A 24,611-nucleotide genomic window follows, 5' to 3' on the forward strand; every position below is an offset into this window, starting at 1 on the left:
CTACTTGAATTTGAATTGTTGTTTTAAGTCCACTTTATGCACAGTAAGGCTAATCGGGACTGGACCTACAGTTTAAAGTGGGATCCGAACCACTATGAGCCTCCACCGGGTATCGAACCCAGGACCCCTTGATGACAAGGCGAAGACGCTACCACTGCGCCATCGGGGAGGCTCAATAAGACACTACAAATGTAACGTTTCCATCCTCTAACAGGGTCTTCTTCAGACAAAGAATCACAATAAATAATAAGAATTCGTCAGAAGAAGACCCTGTTATAAAGGGTGGAAACGTCACGTTTATAATGTCTTATTTTACAAGAAATTTTGCCTTGGTCAGTATTCTGAGTGTTACAGAAGAAGGGTGTTTCCTGCAATATTGTTGTTCGTCAACGACTTCAATGACAAATGACTAACAGGCAACACGTTGACAGTAATTTGTCAGCAAAGTAATGACTATTGTTTTTATATCTTAATAGCGCTTCCTCAGTTACGCGTCATTATTTACAGCCGTGTAAATTGTAAAGATCTTTAACAGCAGACACGCGATCGACCGAAACAAACCCAACTTTACTTTCCCCTCGGGTCATAAACGTAATCAACCCAGAGAAAGCCATTAGGCTCGAAAAAATCCGTAATGTCAATTACTGAGCATATTATGTAAAAATCAAGCAAGTGGAAAGTTTCTCAACTGGAGCAAAGAGATAGAATTAGACGCAGCTCGCGTCGCGTCCTACTCTATATTGTTGTCCATTCTCATTGTCGCACCGATGACGTCCGGCAATATTGCCACATCCGAGATTGACGGTGGATCACGAAATGCCATTGTGGACATTTCGCATGTCCTTGTGTTCGAATATTTCACCTAGGCAAGTTTTCTGATAAAAATGGTATGGAATGTTACATGTTTGTCCCCCCGCTTGCAAGTTTTTAATAACGTCACCTTTCTCCCCGTAGGTGATTGGTTCTTCGGCACGTCGCTTCTAGCATTGGCCAGAGAACTATCAACAATCCGGAGACCGCCAGCCAACATGCGAGAGGTCGGAAGTACACCTCCTAGTGGACCAGAACCGTTTGAAATCAGCTCGCTATCAGGAAAACCAGTGTTAAGAGGCAGGAGATGCCAGTGTGACCTGTGAGCTATGACACTTTGGACTGTGTCGCGCTGGATTGAGTGCCCGTGTGAGCCAGTGAGTTTTTCACGTACCTGTGTGCGCAATTGAGTTAAAAAAACAAGGATATCGGCAACAATGTTGCTTAAGTGGAGTTATTTATTGTCCGTGTTTGTGTTGCAAGTGACAGCGCCGAACCCGGGACCTTCAGGCGATCATGTCTGCATTAAATATGAACAGTAAGTACAAAGTGATATGCTCTATTAACTGCATTGACTTTCTTTTTTTTTATGTTCGCGGTAATATAGAGATTTATTCTGAAATTCCATGGTAATAACTACAAATTCTCCAGTCGTAATTAACACAGGATATGGGTAATTGCCATTTACTCTGATTATGACTGTTCTTAGTTTTTAGGGAGCTTTCAGACCGAAGCGACAGGCGACAAAGGCCCTTCAGTTTAAACAAGACACTCACATCACCGCTCTTAGGCGAACATCAGAGAGGTGACACGAAGCACGGTATCGAGGAAATTGCCCAGTCCGAGCGAGTCGTGTAACTTGTCGCGTCGCCTCGGTCCGAAAGGTTTCGTTTATTTCTGAAGGTTGGTTTTCAATAGACACGTTTCGTTTGTCGCTTAGATATGAAAGCTTTCTTGGACGTTTCGTTTAGGGCGCCCCTTCCCCCAAATTGATCTAAAATTAGACTAAAAATATATTTTTTAATAAAATCTAAACTTCGTGACTCCAAGCGACATTTTCATTGGGGGACGCGGGGACGGTGCATCGAGTCCCATCGCCGCTGTTTTCTGCCTTTCGAGACCGGTGCCCGCTACGTTTTCTTATCAAGTAGCTCCCCAATTGTCTGGTTGACACCGAAACTTTGGGGCTCCCCCGGGAATCGAACCCGGGACCGCTTGCACCAAAGACGAGAGCGTTAACCATAAGCCCTCCCATGTCTTTATGAGCATCAGAAGAGGAAGGAAAAACTACTCTTTCTGCATTGAACGCACATAAGGGGTGCGAAGGTAGGGATCATTACACTCGCGATCTCGTACAAGGGTGAACCTTGAACCCGGGTCTTTCGAGACGCTCTACGGACTGGGCCACCACCTCTCTAAAACAGCATGGGTCGAGAAATGAGGATGTCTTCGATTTTTTAATACCTGCCAGTGCTATTTTGCATCCACGGTGACCGAGCGAAATGAGTGGTCGACTCATGAAGGTTCCAGGTTCGATTCCTGGAATTAGTATTTACCAATCTATTCACCATCTATCCTTGTCGTCACGTTAATTAAGAAGCAGGTTAACGGACATCCAGTGACGTGTCCAGGATTTTCGAAGAGGGGAAGGCGTAGGCTATATATACTTTTTTAATAATAGTCAGCCCTCATTTTGCCATGTTTCCCTGTCTCTGGCGTTCGTACACCCCATATATTCATGTGATCGTCATTTATTTATTTCGTCTTCTTTTACATGGCGAATTTAAGGCTATGGAGACTTTTCTTCCACTTGACCATGTTTAAATTTTTTTAATGTGGAATAAAAAAGTGGAATAAAAATACAAAGAAAGAAATACATATAAGAATAGAAATCTAAGTTATACATACGGGCGCACACCCACACACACTCACACACATATTCTTCACCTTACACACAGTGCCGGATCTACAAGCCGCAAAACCCCGCAGTGCGGGGATGGGGGGCGGAGACAAGTAAGCCTTTAGGGGGCCCTCAGCCATTGACATAGTAGAGGGTTCGCGTATGTATAAAATAAAAGTAGTTACTCAGGGGTACAGAAACTAATACAATATATACAGGTAAAGTCAAAGGTCCCTATGCATATAGCACCGTGCCATGACGGCACATTTAGGGAATGGAGCGGTAGGTCCCCACATATTTTCGAGGTAATATGTGATCAGCACCACGCTGCGGCCGCCCTTACCCCCTTCCCCACATCCATACAATTTGATTTGAGGCTGGGTGGGCCCTAGAACAGCTTTATGCGGGGGGGGGGGAGCCGGAAAAATTCCGATCCCAGATTTCCCACGTGGCAGTCAGACTAGAATCAAATCAGGCTAGAATTTCACGAGAAATGCCGGGGTGAAGGTTCCTTCAATCAATCTTTAATCAGGAAAATGTTACGACTGCGTGATTGTAACAAATATACCTATCATTTTCCAGGTGTGAGAAAACAGTGTACTATATGTATCACATAATCAACTACCTTCCCATTTAAAAAAAAAATGAGTTGGGTGGGTGCGTGTGGGTGTAGGTAGGGGGCGGGGCTTTGATAATATTTTGCGGGGGTCAATGCTTGTAGATCCGACACTGATACACACTGTACACACACGCACGTTCAAAGTTACACTAAAGTCCCTATAACACGGATCTGGATTTCTAGTAGGAATGCCCTAGTTGGCGCTGAACTAACTTTCTAGGTAGCAATCATGGCCGCCTGGCTGACTGCTTGACTGGTTTGGAGGAATAGGACATGTTCTAATTGCTACTTGCTTTCCTCGACTGGATCCTGTGAAACAGCCAATCAGAGCAAAGTTTCGCCATGTGAAGATAATCTGCGAGTGTGCAAAGGAGCGTTTTTGCCTGTGGTTTCTGAGTGTTACTCCAGCAATGTATAACGTATACAGCATGAAAGGAGCGTTGAGTTACACCATCTATGCTGAGTGCAAGGTGTTTACATTTGAAACAACTAAAATATTCTTCCATACGTGTACAGTAAGCGTTGTAAAGTATGTATTTAAGCAGCGCCATTGTTTTGTACCTAATAACGTTTTATACGAAACGTTATTCTTCTCGGTTCAATAGTTATCGGCTTTTAAAAATGTGAAGTGATACATTGTTTACATCTCACGCGGCCGCCATTACAACTTCCCTCGTATGGGAACAAAAGTCTATCGACAAGTACGCTGATAAGTATCGTGTGAGGCGAAAACTAGCAAATGGGTAGCCAGTCCAGCGCCAACTAGGGCATACCTACTGGAAATCCAGTTCCGTGTGATGCGGGCTTTACTTAAACACAGTCAACCCGGTATACTTTTACGATAATTCATCTTAACTGTTACGTTAAATCATTTTGTGTGTTACGTTCTTCTATCATTCTCTGCACGCGCTACTTTATTTGGGGAGTCAAACATTAATTTTCATGATTTAATATGTGTAATATGTTTATAGAAGATTTTTATTTTTAGTGCGAGACCTCACCGAGCGGTTGGGGGGGGGGGGGAGTATCCTATCCGAAACAAAATACATATATTTATTTCTTTACCTTTCAAAGCCTAACTTTAGCAGTATCTTTTCTAAAGTTATTTCATCATGAACAAATGTTGAACGGTCCGACTGACGCTCCTCATGTCGAGTACGCTCATTAGACTAAATGGAGTAATTCGCCGTAACTGCTCGACCACGACCACGTAACTCGTTCAAATATGCGGCAGAACGGCACACACTTTCAAGCAAGGAGCACGCGCGATTGTTTTAATACCTCACGTACTCACGAACGCCTTTGTAATCGGAAGCAACCTCTTTACTCTTTCTGATAGGAAAAGCATAATAGTGTTGATGTTGCGTGGGTAGGTCTCCAACGCATTTTTTTTCCATTCCACACTTAATATAAATTTATTCATGCACGTTCCGATTTTGAAGGGGGGTTGGTTGTTTTAAGTCCACTTTATGCACAGTAAGGCTAATCGGGACTGGACCTACAGTTTAAAGTGGGATCCGAACCACTGTGTGCCTCCACCGGGTGTCTAACACGGCGACCACGTTACCTGTACGCCATCGGGACAAGTATTTCCTATACCTTCACCCAAATTCTAAGGAGTAGATAATATTGTTTATGTCCATCTTGACCTGTCAATATTTATTCGACAGAGATGGAGAAGAAGGGAGGGAGAGAGAGAGACAGGGGGCGAGAGAAGAAAGAAATATAGAGTGAGAAAAACAGAGGGGGCGACAGAATTAGGAAGAGGAGAGGGACGGGGATGTACAAGTAGATTCATTGATTGATTGAATTTGAAATTTTGGATGCACCCGTTATATTATACAGGGCCCAGCCCCTTACCATAACTAAAATATAACTGTAATGTCTGGGACTAAATATTCGTGCCAGGGCTAAAAGATGAAGCTGTAAAGAGGCACTCAGCACACATAAGGACAACACACCAGTGTTGCCACATGAAGGGAAATTTCCCTTTTGCAGGGAAATTCGGACCGAAATTTTAGTCAAAAGGGAAAAGGGAATTTCGATGAAAAATATCACAATTTCAGGGAAATTTTAAGACTTCTGACATTACATTATTACAGTATATGTTAAGTTCCACTTTCATATTCACATTTTTATTTTTTCTGATCCTTGTTATTTCTGCTCCCTTGAATATAAGCCTGCATCTAAATAATTTCTCTTAAGTTTCTTGTACGTCGCTTTTCTGTATCTTCGAATAATTGTAACGATGAGAATTAACGATTTATTGGATTCCTGACCACGATTTTAACCTGGGACATCCGACCAGAAAACAATGAAGCTGACATGTATATGAAGAATTTGTGTAACATTTTTGATTCATACGAACAAGGACCAAGGAAATTTTACTGCTGCTGCTGCTGCTACTACTACCACTGCTAATAATAATAATAATAATAATAATTATTATTATTATTATATTTGTTTAGACCCGGTGGAGGCACATGGTGGTTCTGATCCCACTTTAAACTGTAGGTCCAGTCCCGATTAGCATAAAGTGGACTTCAAACATCAAATCAATCAATCAATCATATTTGTTTAGGTGAAGGGAAAAATAGTCCAGAAAGGGAAATTTTGCCCATTCGAAAGGGAAATTGTGCCCTCAGATTGTGGCAACACTGCAACACACACGCAGCCCTGCAGAGGATTATACTGGCCGCAGGTCCAGATGACAGAGCCTCGTTAGTCTGCAAAGTGCAGTCCAGGGTACACTACGTGGAAATGAGGACTGCGATGTAGAGAGGGAAAGAAGAGAGAGATTGAAAACTAAAGATAGAGAAAGCAAGATAAAAGTGAGAGAGAGAGAAAGAAAGAAAGACCAAGACAGAATTCAATGTGCGAGTTTTAACTTTTTGCTTTAGGGGGTGCTAGAAAATCGAATCTCCTTTCGTGGTAGATAAATTCACATTATTATTATTACTAAGTATGATTAGAGGATTACATTAATACAAGTATTTACTCGATATTATATCATACATTTCCTCGCATTAATCTTTTCTGCCACGTTTTCACGGTTCCACCGTTGTCTCATTCATTATTGTACTTTGAAAACATATTAGGCTAGATGTCTGGTCACACACCAAAAATATAGTTTTATGGAAGCAATATATAAATTCATTCAATATTTACCCCTGGATTGCGTTTTGTGGACTAACGAGGCTCTGGCGTCAGGCTCAATGTGGGATTTGTGTTGTGTTCTGTCCATATGTGTTAGTGGCGGTATCTTCAATCATTTCATCCAATCACCATTCATCCTCATCTTTGCGATTAGCCAAAAGTGGCAGAAAAGCGAAGTAAAATAAATTCTGTTAAACACGAACGTCTGAAAGAGGAGGAAAGCAAGAGAAGACGTCTCCCCCCGCCCACCCACGGAAAATGACTTTCAACCTTTCACACATATAATTTCATTGCAGTTACAGTAATTTGTGTTAATTGTTAGAAAGGTGTTGCAGAAACATGATAACTTCAAACTAAAGGAGTGTTTTGTTTTAGGGGACAGCGCTATTATGGAGGAAAATGTGCCTCGTTTGCCACCCTGGAAAAAATACCTTGCTTGTCCCTGTCTGAAAAGAAATTCTGCGGGCGTCCATGGTGTTAAATATTTCTTGGATTGAATTGATGTTTAAAGTCCACTTTATGCACACGTAGGCTAATCGAGACTGGACCTACAGTTTAAAGTGGGATCCGAACCATTCTGCAAAATGCCTCCACCAACTATCGAACCCGGGACTCCTTGATTACAAGGCGACGACGTTATCATTACGCTATCGGGGACGCCCTTAAATATTTATTGGAAGTAAGTTGCGTACAGTACATAGGCTACTTATTTTCGGTTTCACGATATTTGGATGTAACGTCAGTGAATGCGCTTATTGACGTTTGAAAGTCCGAAAAACTTAGTTGCTGCATGAACAAAGTTACATTTGGGAAATAATTGTGCTACAAACTTCACTGTTACTTATGTAGGGGATAAAAATCATCCCTTACAGCGATTCTTGGGTCCAGGGAAGAAGAAATTACTGGCATTACTTCTTTTAAATCGTACCCTGAAAGTTATTTAAAACTATTCCCTTTGTTAGGGGATACCTCGTGTGTGTATTTACCAAAAAGACACAGTTGCCTTACGACCAGTAGACCAAAAAAATTCGGTATTGTTAATACCAAGAAACTGAAGTCTTGTGGTATTTACATTTCCTGCGACTCTTAAAATCACGCTCCGGTTGCAGTTCGCCATTAACAATGGAGTTGATTGCCTATGAATCAGTGGATTACAAGACGCTAACAATGCGAAGCGTGATGGAACTGCATTCCAGTGATGGTATTACTCTCCCGATGAAACAAGTGGCGACAAATGTGCTTAACTAGGATCTCACTGCAAGAAGAACAATTCAGCATTTCGAAATTTAAGTGGGGAACAGAGGGCTTCAATACGGTATTCGAATTGATTAACACTGTAGTTCAATTTCCGAAATATGCTCTTCATGTGGATTTCAAATAATATTTTATGAGCTACGAAAGGATGTTGGATGGCAGCAGAAAATCTGAAGGAAAATGTATGGACAAATGTGAGAGCCAGAAAGAGTGTGTGACAGAACGACAGATCGTGTTAATGCATCATTTTTGTTTTACGAAAATACTGTGCAGCACCTAATTACGTAGACAACCTTGAGCTGTATGTTTAACCGCAGTTGGAGACTTCGGCGCTGGGATTATTTCTCCAGCAGGAAGAGGCGCCACCTCATACCTTGGACCGTACAATTAAAACATAGTTCTCGTGGAAATTTTAGAAGGGAAGTAGCAATGATATGCGAATATTTAACTGCAAGATGAAGGTTCTGATTCTATTATTGTGTAAAGGCTCAGAAATTCCCGTAAATGAACTTCTTTGAACTCAAAAGCTCTTTTTTTTTTTAAAAAAAAAAATGTTTCGAATATTTCTAAGACAGAAACAATTGTCGTTCTGTACACAAATACAAACTACGACCAGCAAATAAAACAAAGCGATTAAAAAATATCGAACCATACTCAGCAATTTAAAAGTTGTTTTCTGACTGCTTTCACACGGCGGTGGGGTTCATGCTTGATTACAATACTTTCATATATTATACTGTACAGTATTGCAGAAATCAATGAAGTATAATTGTGCCGTCAAGGAGACAAAAATTCGGTCCATTTGGCATTCGTGTGCGTTTGAGTATGGCAACAGTGGATGATTCCATTTCATGGCCCCCGGGTTCGCCTGATCTAATCTCATGTGAATGTGTCTAAAATATTGACAAGCTTATCCTCCAACTACCAATACTTTGAAATTGGTTACATGTTTTGGGGGCAGGGAAGAGTACTTTTAACAGAGAGTAGAGATTCTTCATTTCAAGACCTTATGCTTTTTGGGAGACGAACAGGAGTGGGTATTACTAGTGAGATGTATACATTGATTGACGCTGTATTCCCTTCCAACAGGTACCCGCAGACGATCAGGGTGTCGGAGCAGAAGCCGGTGACCGTGAGGGAGTACACGTGGTGCTTCAGGTTCCCGCCCAGGTGCTCCAAGTACAAGGTCAAAGTGCAAACAGTGTACAAGACAGAGGTGAGTGCTCAGGTCACTGGCCTATCCCCCCTCCCCAAATCAGGCTTATTATAATTTGGTAATCTCCTGGGACTTTAGGAACAAAGAAATAAAGCATTTTTATGATTTCTCAAATGTAACAGTTGTTTTTATGGGGTGGACATCTTTCGATTCTTCCAGCCGGGTAATTAACTCAGTATTTATTAAAATGGGTCATTCCATGCCAAATCAACACAGTTATGTGCAATTCCCAACCTGGCCATTTCCGATTTCCATTAAATTTGGGGAGTTGAAACTATGCATGGAATTTGGTAACTATAAAAATTTTTAGTTTCGTTTGTCATGTAATTGTAAAATTATTCAAGGTTAAAGTTCGCATAAATTGCCCTTTTTGAGCCTGCTTAGCTGTACTAAATGTGCTGTAACTCCGCCCCTATTTCGCCTAGGAAGCTCAAACACAGCTTATTGTAGGCTACAGGGAATTGAACAAGCTTTCCAGTGATATACCGGGTGGTCCATTTATAATGATAGTATGGAATATCGCACGCAGAATGCATCCAATCGAAAAATTGCACAGAATAAAAGTTTGCTACTATTGAAGGGGTAAGTCAATGCCGCAAATATTTCGTCGCCACCATCCACCCCTTATGGGGGGTGGGGGGTAAATTTGAAATTTCAAATGGAACACCCCCATTCGTTTTACATATTTGGATTCCGTGTTCAAAAAGAAGAATTTTTTGTTTGAAAAATTTTGTAAAAAAATTGCAAACTTCGAACATTTATAAACATTTGGTAGTTTCAGATTCATTTTGTTCCCTTTATGTAATAACGGTTTTGGTTTCCGTTGAGAACATTGCATAAACGAATTTTATTCAAAAAATGTGTGCAAAGAATTCGGCAAAAGAAAATTATTTACAATTTATGTTCTTGTGTAACAATAAATAATATTAATTTGTTCCAACTCTTTGGTTTCAAGGAACAATTTCATATGATCAACAAAATTAAGTATGATACTACAAATTAGTTATCATTTGAGGTACACAAATAAATGTTTAAGGGAGCAAATGTTCAAAATGATGACCGTTCTCTTCCATGCATTTCAAAACACGGTGTCTGAAGCTCCACACTGTTCGTCCCAAAATGTCAGGAGTGATAGAAACACAAGAATCAATAATTCGTTGCCTCATATTTTCTGGCGTTGTTGGAACTTCGTGGTAGCACTTTTCTTTAAGTAGTCCCCAAAGGCAGAAATCAGGTGACGTGAGATCGGGTGAACGAGCTGGCCAAGAAACGGGTCCTCCACGTCCTATCCATCGACCAGGAAACTTTGTGTCCAAAATGGCTCGAGCCTGAATGGAGTAGTGAGTAGTGTTGTTCATATGAAATTGTTCCTTGAAACCAAAGAGTTGGAACAAATTAATATTATTTATTGTTACACAAAAACATAAATTGCAAACAATTTTCTTTTGCCGAATTCTTTGCACACATTTTTTGAATAAAATTCGTTTATGCAATGTTCTCAACGGAAACCAAAACCGTTATTACATAAAGGGAACAAAATGAATCTGAAACTACCAAATGTTTACAAATGTTCGAAGTTTGCAATTTTTTTACAAAATTTTTCAAACAAAATTTTTTTCTTTTTCAACACGGAATCCAAATATGTAAAACGAATGGGGGTGTTCCATTTGAAATATCAAATTTACCCCCACCCCCCTAAGGGATGGGTGGCGGCGACGAAATTTTTGCGGCATTGACTTACCCCCTCAATAGTATGAAACTTTTATTCTGTGCAATTTTTCGATTGGATGCATTCTGCATGTGATTGATATTCCATACTATCATTATAAATGGACCACCCGGTATAACGAGCCTACCTTTGGATAAAAATATAATTTTCTCACGTGACCATGTCCTTTGACCTTGAATATCTCAAAACAAGTCATCACCAAAAATAGCGAAAAAATATATTTGGTCCCTCATGCCATACTCTAAAACATATCAAAAAATCATTCTGGGACTGCAAATGGGATCAGAAGGTACAAAATAATATGTGTAACTATGTGATTGATAAAAGCCCCATTACATGAACTATGACGAGTCAAAAGTCCCTTAACACCCCCTACAAAATGTAAAGGAGTTACCCTGGTCATGAAAGAAATAGGTTAGGGACAGGAAGATCCCTAGCTGTGTGTGCCAAGCGCAGGTCCGGCATATTGTTCACCGCCATATTGAATTCAACACAAAAATTTCAAAGGAAATGGGGTGATGTGATATATCAAATCAGGCTAGAATTTCACGAGAAATGGAGTGATGAAGGTTTGTTCAACGTATCTTTAACCAGCAAAAAGTTATTACTGCATGCTTGTAACCATTTTCTCCTTTTCGAGGAGAACGTGTTAGGAACTCATCGAGATCACACTGACATCTTGGGAGAAAAAGAAGTATACGCACCATTGCATATGATATTAATCAGCGTCATTCACCAAATAGTTGAATAGTGAAGAATATTGGGAAAAGTATCTCAAACAATTACGTGACACTTCCTTTGAATTGAAAAATTCTCCAATGACGAGGCTAATTTTTATGTTCACGGTGAAGTTCATAAAAATAATATGCAATACCTGTGATTTGATAATCTATAGTAGACAAATTCCAGGCGAATGGTTGTTGCTGGTAAGCTAATGATGTGGCATAGTGTATGGAGAACGGGAATGGTTGGTCCATATTCAACAACGGAACCTTAAATGGTGAGGGCTTCTTGGATGTGTTAAGTGAACAGGTTTTTCATCCTTGCTTAGGGGATATGGCACTTTTCCAGAGTTTTGAAACAGGACAGAGTGTCGCCAAACTATGTTGATATTGTGGCGATTTCTTCATGGTAAATTTCTAGGTAGAGTGATGGGCAGATGGGGCACATTAAAAGGCCTGCACATTCCCTAGATCTGACATCTTAGGAGGACTTTTACCTTCAGAAACATTTGAAGAGAATGGTGCATGCACTAAATGTCCGTGATGTTGACCATCTGGGAGAAGGCATAGTTGCTGCTTGCGATGATGTTGCACCTGCTACATTGCCAAATGTTCTATGTCAACGAGTGAGCTCACAGAAACATTGACAACATTATAATGTGCATATATCGTAAGTGAAAGATATGCGTATAATTCTTCTCGCTAAAGATACGTTGGAAAAACCTCCGCCGCTTCATTTCTCGTGAAATTCTAGCCTGATTTGATACATCACATCACCCCATTTCCTTTGAAATTTTTGCGTTGAATTCAATATGGCGGTCAACAATATGCCGGACCTGCGCTTGACACACACAGCTAGGAATGTCCTGTGCCTAACCTATTTCTTTCATGTCCAGGATAACTCCTTTACATTTTGTAGGGGGTGTTAAGGGACTTTTGACTCGTCATAGTTCATGTAATGGGCCTTTTATGAGCCACATAGTTACACATATTATTTTGTATCTTCTGATCCCATTGCAGTCCCAAAATTATTTTTTGATATGTTTTAGAGTATGGCATGAGGGACCAAATATATTTTTTCGCGATTTTTGGTGATGACATGTTTTGAGATATTCAAGGTAAAAGGTCAAGGTCGCCTGACAAGATTATATTTTTATCCAAAGGTAGGCTTGTTATATATCACTGGAAAGCTTGTTCTATTCCCTGTACAATAAGCTTTATTTGAGCGTCCTAGGCAAAATAGGGGCGGAGTTACAGCACATTTAGTACAGCCAAGAGGGCTCAAAAAGGGCAATTTATGCGAATTTTGACCTTGAATAATTTAACAATTACAAGACGCACGAGACTCAACATTTTCATAGTTACTAAGTTCCATGCATAGTTTCAACTCCCCAAATTTCATGAAAATCGGAGTTGGTCAGGTTGTGGGCTGTGTTGATTTCATATGGAATGACTCAATTGTAAAATCTGATGTGTTGAACGTTGTCTTTTAAGTAGCTTAATCGCCGTATTAAAGCCCACCATACATGGTCGTTCCTCCAGGAAAAGGGAGGGGTTGAACGTTGAGTATAGTCTGAGGTTAGCAACATTCAAATACCTGTAATATTAATAATTACTATTGATTGTGGATGTTATTCACTAACGGTAAACTGGCGTGTTTAGACAGTTTGAAATTAATAAAATGTTACTTTCTGAATCTCTGTACATGTCGACCTCCGTGACGGAGTGGTTAGCACGCCAGGAGTCTCGGGTCCCAATCCCGCCCTGGGTGTGGGTGTTCTTTGTGGGTATTTCTTCATCAGTTTCATCATATCATCACTCATCCTCATCTCCGCGATTTACCAAAAGTGGCAGAAAAGGGAAGTAAAAATAAACAAAATCAATCAATCTGCCCCCCAAAGTTAACCCCTAGTTGGATTCTGCCCCAACCCCAAAGGTTCTAAGTATGTAAATAATTTGTACATAGCAATGTATCAACGTTGACAACCTGAAATAACTTCAAGTTATCCTATTGGCCTTTTGGAATAAAATAACCTCTGGTCTTTCAAAATTAATTAATTCATTGTAAGTAATTCATATTACAGAGCTCCTTGACAATAATTCCTCCTCCGTCATTTGTATGGGCTTAGATCTTCAAGTCAATATTAAAAGCTGAAGCTGGTTGGGGTAGGTGTTCAGCAAAAATACGAACAAAGAAGGAAAAGCTGACAGAGGATTATCCTAACACCTATCTGTTGTTCCAGGCGCTATAGCCTCATTATCCTGCAAGAACCGCTCCTATACGCCCTGTAGAATCATGACCACTTCAAGTCCCTGAATACATTGATCCAATAAATGATCATTTATTTCCAGACTGTTCTGCGGAACCGGCCTGTTCCCGGTTGTTGCCAGGGTTACGGTCTGGACAGGAGCAAGAGGAAATGCGTCGCAGTCTGCTCCACAGGGTGCCTGCATGGAAGATGCGTGCAGCCGGAGACATGCGAGTGTGAGGTTGGATACACTGGCAGGAGTTGCAACACAAGTGAGTATCACGACTCGACTTTAAAACATACGGGTACACACATATCATATCTTACAATAGAAGGTTTTATCGATATCTAGTGTCAGTGTCGTATTTCCATACATTGTTTCATATGCTAATTTGAATATCTCACCATTTTGCACACTCTAAAATAATTACACTGCAGTTGAACCGTAGGAGAGATATGAGTCATGTGATATACAAAGAAAAAGAATCGAAGTAGACAAATCATAACATATGTACTCCTTTGGTTTGAAGACATTTCAAGGGTATTCAAGACCTACGGTTTGCTTTAAACATGCCAGTGACTGGTGTTTTGAGATAATTTCTAAACGACTGGATTAAAATTCTACAAGGTATCATCAATAAATTACCGGGAATGGCCTCATGCAGTGATTTATCCACACACTGCAAAGTTCCTCAATTTTCGAGGTCTTGACGCTGCGAAAGTATGTACTGGGACAGACGGACATTCTGTATATACGTGTACTGTGTATATCGAAACGAGACTGATACTTACCCATCGAAGTCAAGATGCGAGACGAGACCAAGAGCGAGCAGACATTTACGAGACGAGACTAAGAAGTCGATGTTATCCCTAATTTGGACACATTTTGATAAATCCTCGTATTATATCAGTGGGGTTGAAGTAAAAATCTATTTTCTTCGCCTAAATCACAGATATAAATGAAGGTAGACAGTGGAAAACTTGCTTGTCTTGTAGTAATTTATCCTAACCGTGTATTCCAGCTTGTTCCTTAGGGTCGTGGGGAGAGAACTGCCAGAAGAGGTGTCAATGCAGGAACGGAGGACGCTGCCATCCTGTGACTGGGCTCTGCGACTGCCCTCCTGGTTGGATCGGAGCCAGGTAAGTGCAGTTTAAAAGTTTTCCTTTGTGTCCATTGGGTCTCTATCCAACTATTCTCCATCCTCTGTAAGAACGAAGTTTATGTGAACAAAACCATGTGACTTCTGGGAAAGAGTTCCTTTCTTCAGTGTTAATTCTGGTTTTATTTTCCTTTTGAACATGTTGGTCGTAGCTTTGGAGCTCCCAGAACTTCAATGCAGCAGCTTAACCACACGCAATGTATCTCTACGCGCAAGAGCACATCTACCATTCGAACAACCGATAGGCTTTCTCAAAAGCCACGTGCTTCTGTTTGCATTGAATTCGTTCTTACAGCGGACAGAGAATAGGCAAGTGAATAGTTTTAGATAGATTGATTGGATTAGCATTGACTTAGTTTTTACAGCATGCAGGGAATAGAAGAGTGAATAGTTCTGGAAGTTGGTCCGTTTCCCCACCCAAACGAATATGCTTACTTTTCGTCGTGGTGTTTTATTTCATTGAACACGAAAGGTGGCGTTGTGTGTATTTAAAATTTGTCAATGCCTATCTCGCAACATTCTGGTTGCCTTTTCCTCGCTCAGTGAGGTGAATCAGTCAGCTGCTACGAAGAAATTCCTTGGGAGGATCTCTTGGTGGTTGTTGCCAGATGCTGGAGGTAACTTGGGCTGTGTCCGAATCTACAAGTGTCGTTACGTTGACCCCCCTCCTCAAGCTTTCCTGTGTCATCGAAATCGTCCAAATCGAAAAGCTCCCGAGTAGTACAGTTGCTACTTTTACCGCCAGGTGTCAGCTCGGAGCGCAGGCCTACGATGCCAAAGCAGAAGACAGACGACAACCAAATATCTCAATATGTTCCACCTATTTACAATCTAAATTGAAAATGTGCCTAGCATGTGCTTTCTCCTTGTACAGTTTTCCTAATGCGGTGTCATCTATAAAATGTCTAAGGATCTCTGTTCTAGATCGTCAATTCAATAAACGTACCCTCTCAAAAGTGAAGATTATGTACGGTCACCGGCAATACAAATGGGACACCTAGATCCTGAAAGGCGTTATGTGTGTTACCTAACTACGACGGTGGCAGAACTAGCCATTTAAATATTGTTATTAAAATCTTATCGCCGTTGAGTTAGGCAACACACATGTCGCCATGTATGGAAGCGAGTATTTCAGGATCTAGGTGTCCCATTTTTATTGCTGGTGACTGTACATGACTGCCCAGCGTCCGTTACGGCAGGGGAGGCTCACCATAAAATTTTCACGCGGGCGAGGTGGATTTTTGGCGCCCCCTTCTTTCCACCCTGATATCCCTAAGATTCCACTCCCAATAAAAGTCTTGACCATGTTACGTAGCTGCGGTTTTAAATAAGATAAATAATAGCCTTATTTTTTAAATACTTTGACTAGTACTGTTAAAGAATGCGTTTATTGTGGGTATACACTTATTTAATACCTATACAATGCCATAAAAATAAGAGTTTAGTCTCTTACCTTAATTTGCTACATGATTTTGCAATGTAAGCATTATGTTATGAAGCAGGAAATTCAAAAAAATTCTTTTTTTTCCTACATAAAAGAAACATACAAAGGCGAGAGCTGTGCTTCTCGCTGACGCTGACGCTGAAGTTTCTTGATGTTTGTGTTTGAAGTTCCGTTTCCTTGACTTCTATATCCATTATTCCCCAGTTTCTTTGATGGTTATACCAGAGCGTATAGAAGAGAAAGTGTGTGCACTTCGGTTTCTTCCCGTAAGCCAAGTGAATTGAGCGGTGCCCCACCGAAACACTGGCAGCACCATCGCTTGCGACGAGCGTCTTCTGCTTGCAGTGCGACCGCGCTTTATGTAGAGCGTTGTGTTTTGTTGTACTAGAATAACATTGTGTACTTTTATTAATTACAACGTTGTTACGTTATTCAGTTTAGTGTCGTTAGATTTGTGATTGATCCGTTGTGACTAGTTTGTGTTGTGTTCAACGCATTATTATTGTGTTTGAGACAGCAGCGAGCGAAAACTACAAGATGTCTACGTGTTTCGTACCCGGCTGTAGATCTGGATATGATCTCTGTTCTTCAGGTAGTAGACATTTTTTTAGGCCACCTAAAGACAGTAATGGTTTCTCAAAATGGGAGTGTGCCATCCCTAGAACAGATAAAAAACTAAGTCATAATTGCTATGTGTGTGATATTCATTTTTCTTCTGACCGTTTAGTGAAAGCGGATTCGTTCATAGTGGATGGCGAAACAGTAGAATTTCCACGACAAAGATGGAAATTAAAACCAGAAGCAGTTCATTATATATTTCCTAATCTGCCTAAATACCTCTCTAAGACAGTTAAGAAGCGAAAATCTCCCATGAAAAGGCAATCCTTGCGGACAGATGATAATGAAGAAGGTACTCGTCGCAATGTATAATTAAGCTTATCAGTAGAGGATGATTTGCTTCACACTGCGAATGCTAGCAATACAATAGCATTGCTAAAGAAAAAACTTAAGAATCAGAAACGCAATTAATTAGAACGCTAAAATAAATTTGCTTGAAAAAGGCGTTAAAGATGCTAAATTAAAGACAAAGGTCACACAGTCAAAACAGTTCGCGTCTCTTAGCAAAAATCAAAAAATTGTAATTGATACAATCTTAAAGAAATGCCAACTGAAAAGTAAGAGAGGAATGAGACACAGTTCTGAGTTTATATTGGATTCTCTTCTTTTAAAAATTAAGTCCCCCAAGGGGCATTAGACACTGTTTGCATCACGATTTGCTACCTTTGCCTTCTGAAGATCACTTGAAAAAATTGGTGAAGGGTCTTAAATGTCCTTATGCAATCAATTTACGTACCAGCAAAACTTGCTTTACTTTCGGGCGGAAACTGTGAATACAGGACTGAATCTTCTCTTACGTCTTTTGTTAAACAAATGCGAACTCTTTAGAACAACCGAAAATAAAAATCTTTCGGTGAAGAAGTAAGCTGAAAATAAAATAAGGGAAAAAATTTCCATTGTTGAAGATGAAATTCAAATACCGAACTGGGAAAACAACATACCGAACTTAAATGAACAAAGTGTTGGTAAAGAATACTTGGTGTATCATTTGGCAGGATACATAGTGCGGTATATTTCAAAAGTGACGGATTGTAAACTGTGTACAACTTTTCTGCACGGGGAACCAACTAATGTACCTGCCCCACTTACGCTAATCCAAGACTATGGTTCCGGCGAGGGCTGTAAATACCTTACCTATGCATCGAAAAGTGTTTATGGTGTGCTGTTACGAGTGGAAGAAGATGTTGCAAAAAAATTATCATGTGCTAATAGTTTATGGGGTGATATATTTTTGGAGTGTTTGGACAATTTAAATATAATTGCTGTAAAAACTTCGCAATTAGGATGCTGTGAACATCATGTGCTGCGTACGCTATCTAAACTCGTATTTCACTATCTGAAATGTCGATTTTTCTTCCGCACCAAGGGGATAAGAAAGGAATTAAGTGCCTCGAACACAGCAAAATCATCTCGGAAATTCTCCAAACTATCCAGCTGCTGAGCTCTTCTCCAAACGTAAGTAACATGCATTTTTGTTTCTTATGTAGTTAGTTATGTAACCAACGCGAGCATCTTCCGCGCATCTCAAACGTCACCACTGCCATCTAATTGGTGGACCACGGCAACTCAGGGAGTGCGCACACTATTCCTTCTATACGCTCTGGTTATACGATCTTAATTTGTTTTCCTCTGCATCTGTCGCTCGAGGGTTTTATCTTCTGAAGAGTTTTTAGAGTACTTCTATGTGCGTGCCAAACAATTGACTATAGGCTTGAACTTGTTGAATGATGAAAACTACTTATATTTTTCTTTCCATCTATTATATATTTTCTATTCATCGCTTTTATCTGTTTCTACATATTTCTATATACTTTTACTTTCACTGAATCGATAGTTATCCTCCAACGATTTACTTTTATTCTTTTATCTTATGCTGCCATCTATGTTTCTTTTTCGAAAATTCTCTCGCGACTTGTTGAAGCGTGTATTTGTCGCGCTTTCCGACTCTCACTTCCAACTCCACATGTGCCGCGTATTAGGACTAAAACGGTGAAGGGATTCCGCGGCTAGAAAGGTGCTTTAGTTGGGAGCAGGTACAGATTCGGACACGGCCCTGCCCATTCTGCCTGAACGTGTCGCTGGCCGTGAAATTCCAAGAAAAAAGATACTTCATCCCTAAGACTCCCCCTTTTCTCCCAATAGGAGGTAGAGCTACGACCTAGCCCCCATTTTTCTGCTCTCGTAAATAATATTATAGTACACATGGGTGCATGTTGCATTTCCACTTATCTTTTCGTCCTTTTGCAGCTGCGGTGTGAGATGCCCCAACAACACCTACGGCAAGAATTGCACCAGGAACTGCCGCTGCCAAAATGGAGGATCTTGTAATCACGTGACCGGACACTGCACTTGCCCAACTGGATGGAAGGTAAAAGAAACAAATTGGCAATTAATATGTATATTATAACGAAGTATAGTAAACATAACTAAAGTACAACGTGCAAATACGTAAAAACAAGGGAAATTCATATACATATGTATATACATACAATATGTAGCTACATGTGTTGTCTACACGTAATCTACGCGTAGATTACATTGGGTTGTAGTTTACATAGACTACGTAGACAATCTGAAGTGCATTAAAATTAATTTTCCAAGGGTTTCATGAAAGGAAAAGTGACATTTTACACTATATTGGTTCCTAACGAAATGAAAAGCATCCTACTTACAACAAAATTTCACTTCTCTTTTATCATCAACTATGGAAGAAGATAAATAGTATGCAAAAAAGACAACAGATGGCAGTCGTGAGGCAAGAGTGGTCTTTTTTCGATAAAACACTAGAATATTTCCTATATTAGGTTTCTTCCTAGGTGATAAATTGTTCTACTTTGGAAGAAAGAGTATGGAAAGTTCTCTTCACACATTAGCAACTGATACGCATTATAATTTTCTTTTAATTCCACGGCGCTCTTTGCTAAGTTATCACCTTTCGCCATGTTGTTTACATAGATTTCGTAATCTAGGTGTATAAAATAGTCTACATGTAGAATGTAGACTATCGTTGTTTACGCGTAGACGCACATCACTGGTTCCATCATTTTGAGTAGGATCATTTTTTTCTGTTTAACTGTAGTAACTGCTAATTTCCCTTATTATTTGATTGCGCTACTATTAGTCTGCGTGTTCCTGGAGCACAATGTCCCAGTAGAAGTTTTTGGTATACCAATGTAAAAGGGGCTGGTAGTTACAAAGTATATCTCTCCCAATGGTCTCTCAGTTCTGGGAAGAAAAGTTCCTGTACACTTCAAGTTGTTTTGTTATGTTATATAGTGTTCATCATAAGAACTACACAAAACATTGTGGTAGGTTCATAAATGATCGTGGATCCATTGTACTTACAAACACACATTTCTTTCGTTAAAATAAAATGTTTTTAGTTTTATTCTCACTTTCAAAAAGGTGCAAGTACGGCGTACAGTTTAGTATTGCCATAAAAAAATGCTGTATTTTTAGGTTTAAGCATACCTACAATACAACATTTAGACATGAGAAAAAGCATCAGATTTAAATTTGAATTGTAATTTGCCGTTGTGTACGTAAATATATTTTAAAGAATGTATCATTAAAATCACATTAATCGCCGTTAACTATAACGTCAATACTAAAAAAAAACGGTCTTACATAGTAGGCTGTCATTTCTCCTGTCAATTTCATACAGTTCACATTCACTTAAGTTCCACCCTCCTGATGAGGAAAAAGACAACAGTAAATCTTGGTAAAGGCGCTTCCTTCTAATACACATCGTCCACGCAGAAATCGGTTTTATAGATAGGATTGCCTCTTCTTTTGCAGGGCCTCACATGTAGCGAGAGTTGCGGCGAAGGCACAAAGGGAGACTACTGTGACGGGAACTGTGTTTGTAACCGCTTCTCCAGCTGCAATCTTGAAGCTAAGAAGTGCGAATGTAAACCTGGCTTGCATGGGGATCAGGTAAGGAGTACGTGGGGTTGGCAGACACACACTCTTTCCTCCTACATGTCCTACAATCGGGTCTTATGTGTGGTGTGCGGGAGAAAATATTAAAAAAATATTAAATATCCTACATTCTGAGCATCACTTAATTTGAATTAAGAAAATAAGTATCGTTTGAAGTAGGGATGTGCCGAAGCCGATTACAGATGTATGAAAATCGGCAGAAATTGACACATCGGCATCGGTATCGGCATCGGCAAAAATCCGATATTTAAACCGGTACAGATTATACTAGAGTTTTACTTTCTAATAAGTTTTATATTTTTGTTTTGTAAGATTTATTGAATATTAGGTTATGATTCATCATTATTGTAGAGTTTTTGTAATAAAATTATTGCAAACTCTCATTCAGAGGATCAACCTAACTCATAATCGGAAATAAAACAGTACATTGCTGAACAAGGATCTGCTGTTGTATTGGAAATTCAAAAATGAGTATTCAAACCTGAAGCAAGTGCTGAGAAAATACTTGGGCATACCTGCTGCATCAGTATTCAGTGATTGAGTGTTCAGTGTTGCTGAACAGATGTGCGATAAGAGAAGAAGTAGGTTACTTCCTGATGTGCTTCCAAAACTCGTGTTTCTGAAGTTGAATCTGGTAGCAGTAAATTGCCAACATTAAGAACAGGAATGAATTGAAAATAAGATGCTTAGGAAAATATTTGGACCTAAAAGGGATGAGGAGACAGGTGAGTGGAGAAGGTTACATAATTACAACTACATAATTTGTATTCATGTCCAGATATTATTAGAATAATTAAATCAAGAAGACTTAGGTGGGCAGGCCATGTGGCACGAATGGGAGAGGAAAGAGGAGTTTACAGGCTTCTTGTTGGGAAACCTGATGGTAAGAGACCTGTAGGAAGGCCAAGACGAAGATGGAGGGACAACGTTGAGATGGACCTAAAGGAAATCGGTAGGGATGGAAAAGAGTATATAGATCTTGCTCAAGATAGGGACAGATGGAAGGCCTGTGTTGCTGCAGCCATGAACCTTCGGGTTTAAGAAGGCTAGAGAGTTAGTTAGTTAAGAACAGGAATTCATTTTGCATTTCAAAGAACTGTTTGTGTACTAATGTTAAATCTCTTGAGAATCTATGTTCTTAAAGGTTCACATACATACAAATGTACATTCGCATCTCTTGAGAATATATATGTATATACATATGATATGCAATAGAAATGTACATAGCAAATTTATTTTTATCATGCTGAAAATAACATCCCATTTCTGTTTAATAATCTTACGTATCGGAATCCGTTAAATATCGGCATCGGTATCGGTTCCAAAAATTATCGGTAAGTTGATCGGCATCGGTAAATTTTCAGCTTCGTCACATCCCTAGTTTGGAGAAACAGAAAATCCTAAAGAAGATTTAGTTATCCGCAAAGTATTTTTTTTTCGCTTCTAGATTTTCTACAGGGTTCCATAAAAGATTTGGTATTTGTTCGGCAGAATTTCAAAGATGTTAACTGTTTTGTTTGGACTAGAAGTAAAATTTTGAAAGAAAAATAACTCTTTGGAGAAGTATGCTTGAATACATATGTGGTAGAGTTGTGTATTTAAAAGACTGATAATTTTGTACTGAAGAGTTCATCTAAAAAAAACTTATTTTTTTAACTGAAAACGTGTCATTCTCACGTTATCTGTGAACTATTCCTTCGTGCTGGCCCCGTGGAGGAGTGGTTAGCACATCGCGGTACGACGATGCTCGAATCCCGATCTGAGCATGGATGATCAATTTCATCATATCATTACTCATCTCCATCTTCAAAAATTAGCCAAAAGTGGCACAAAAAGCGAAGTAAAATAAACCAAATCAATCAATCAACTAAATATTCCTTTGTAATTACGGTATATAATTGCTGTGAATGATTATGCACTACATTTTAACTTAAAGTCCAATAGCTATTGTAACATTATGTTGGAGGGGCTACATTCCCGGGGCTCTATCTACAAGGGGGCTTCCAAAGAGGAAATGTTGCTTTAAAAAGAACAACAAAATGAAAGTTATAGAAAATTCGCTAACCCCACAACATAACTTGGACTAAAAGTTCAAACTGAAATGGTATATGAGCGTGGTCAGGATGTTGTTAGCTTCGGACCTCCACATATATAAATCCGGGTGCTCCTCCTTAATAATAACAAAAAAATTATAAAAGATTCCGTGAAAAATGGAAGAAAAAAAACGTCAGCAATAAATACGAGCTAAAATAATATTTCACGTTGCAGAATTAATTACCCCAGATTTAGATTGTATGTATGTAAATTGTATACAAAACTGCTTAATATATTCTTAACCTAGAGTTTTAACTGAGCTCTCTTTTCCAGTGTGATGTCCCCTGTCCTCAAGGTCGCTACGGTCTAGAATGTGAGGGCATTTGTGATGAATGCAATATTGACCATGGCAAATGCAACAGCACGTTTGGGACCTGCGACTGCGAACGAGGCTACAAGGGGCCTCAGTGCAGCATTCCTATCTGCGAACCAGGCACCTACGGGGAACCTTGCGACAGCAACTGCACATGCGATGAAAGCCACAGTGATGGGTAGGTACCAGGGGTGTACTGGCGAATAAGACGGGAGGGGCAATTGCCCCCTGTGCCCCACTCCATGATTATATCTTTGATCCCTTGCGACATACAGCAAATATTTGACCAAAAATTCATAACAAAAGTTGTAAATGCCATTTAACGAAGAACCCCATACTACTTACGGCGGCATACAAGGAAAATTAAATTATTAAGTGTTCCGTCTTATCATCCAATATCATCGTTGCTGACTATTTCAAAATGTTATCAGGATTGTACTGTTCTACTTTGGCCAAATATTTCCTTTCTTCTCTGTTTCAGGAAACAGTAAATAAATTCAATTATTTTCTTAAAAGCATTAATTATTATCTTATTTTATCTTTGATTTTAAAAAACCTCTTAAATGTTTGTAGTATACGAGGGTTATTCAATAAGTCATGGTAACTCTTCCTTCGCTCAAAAATGCATCATAGTTATTCTGATTTCATCGCAGGTGCCACCCATACACAGGAAGATGCAACTGCAAGCCGGGATGGTACGGAGATACTTGCAATGAATCCTGTCCTGAAGATTATTATGGCAGAAGATGCGAATTCAAGTGTCGCTGTCAAAATGGTGCAACGTGCTCTACCACCGATGGGAAATGTACTTGCACACCTGGTAAGTTTCTCGTCAAGGTATTTCAGGCAGACTTCCAAGCAACTGTTATTCTGCTTGTGCTCTTGTTATGGTACTTTGCATTATACGCATGCTGTCCGAAGGGGTAAATCGAAAATTTTAGATGTCCAACGAGGGTTGAGGGAGTCAAAGCTACCCTTTCATTTCCCAGCATTCCTAAAAAAACAACAAAAAACGTCAAATGTAGTGAAAGATGGCAAAATCCAGGATAGACTTCATACAAGTTCTGGGCACGCCAATCACCTTTGCTTCTGTACAGTCAACGGCAAAGATAATAGTAGGCAAGTTGGTCATCAATATTTCCAATCTTTTTTTTTTATTTTATGCCATGTATTGTTTTCTTGTCTTGTTTTTTTAAGGAATGGAATTCTGTTGATGTGAAGTAGATGTCGTCCTTCGCTTGTTGACGTTTCTATTTCAATGCATGACCGCACATTGTTCAAAACAGGCCGAATAAAAATTATAGTTGACAATTCGCGTACTCTTACTTTTGCTGTTGGGTGTACAATACATGTTTTACCACCTCTTGACTCTCCAAAGCATTTTT

The 24,611-nt window shown here is 39.7% G+C and overlaps 1 protein-coding gene across 1 annotated transcript in view; it reads left to right on the forward strand.

Moving 5' to 3' along the window:
• The window catches only part of LOC145978165 (uncharacterized), a 113,219-nt gene that overhangs the window by 25,293 nt on the left and 63,315 nt on the right, over positions 1-24,611 (forward strand). The window contains exons 2-9 of the mRNA XM_083110603.1: positions 955-1,348; positions 8,829-8,955; positions 13,759-13,927; positions 14,678-14,795; positions 19,125-19,245; positions 20,676-20,813; positions 23,187-23,404; positions 23,880-24,046. Of these exons, the coding sequence (XP_082966729.1) occupies positions 1,248-1,348; positions 8,829-8,955; positions 13,759-13,927; positions 14,678-14,795; positions 19,125-19,245; positions 20,676-20,813; positions 23,187-23,404; positions 23,880-24,046 (1,159 nt within the window). The 5' untranslated portion in view covers positions 955-1,247. The remainder of the gene's footprint in view (positions 1-954; positions 1,349-8,828; positions 8,956-13,758; positions 13,928-14,677; positions 14,796-19,124; positions 19,246-20,675; positions 20,814-23,186; positions 23,405-23,879; positions 24,047-24,611) is intronic.

The sequence above is a fragment of the Lepisma saccharinum genome, chromosome 24, assembly GCF_977018435.1.
Source record: "Lepisma saccharinum chromosome 24, izLepSacc3.1, whole genome shotgun sequence".
Taxonomy (NCBI): domain Eukaryota; kingdom Metazoa; phylum Arthropoda; class Insecta; order Zygentoma; family Lepismatidae; genus Lepisma; species Lepisma saccharinum.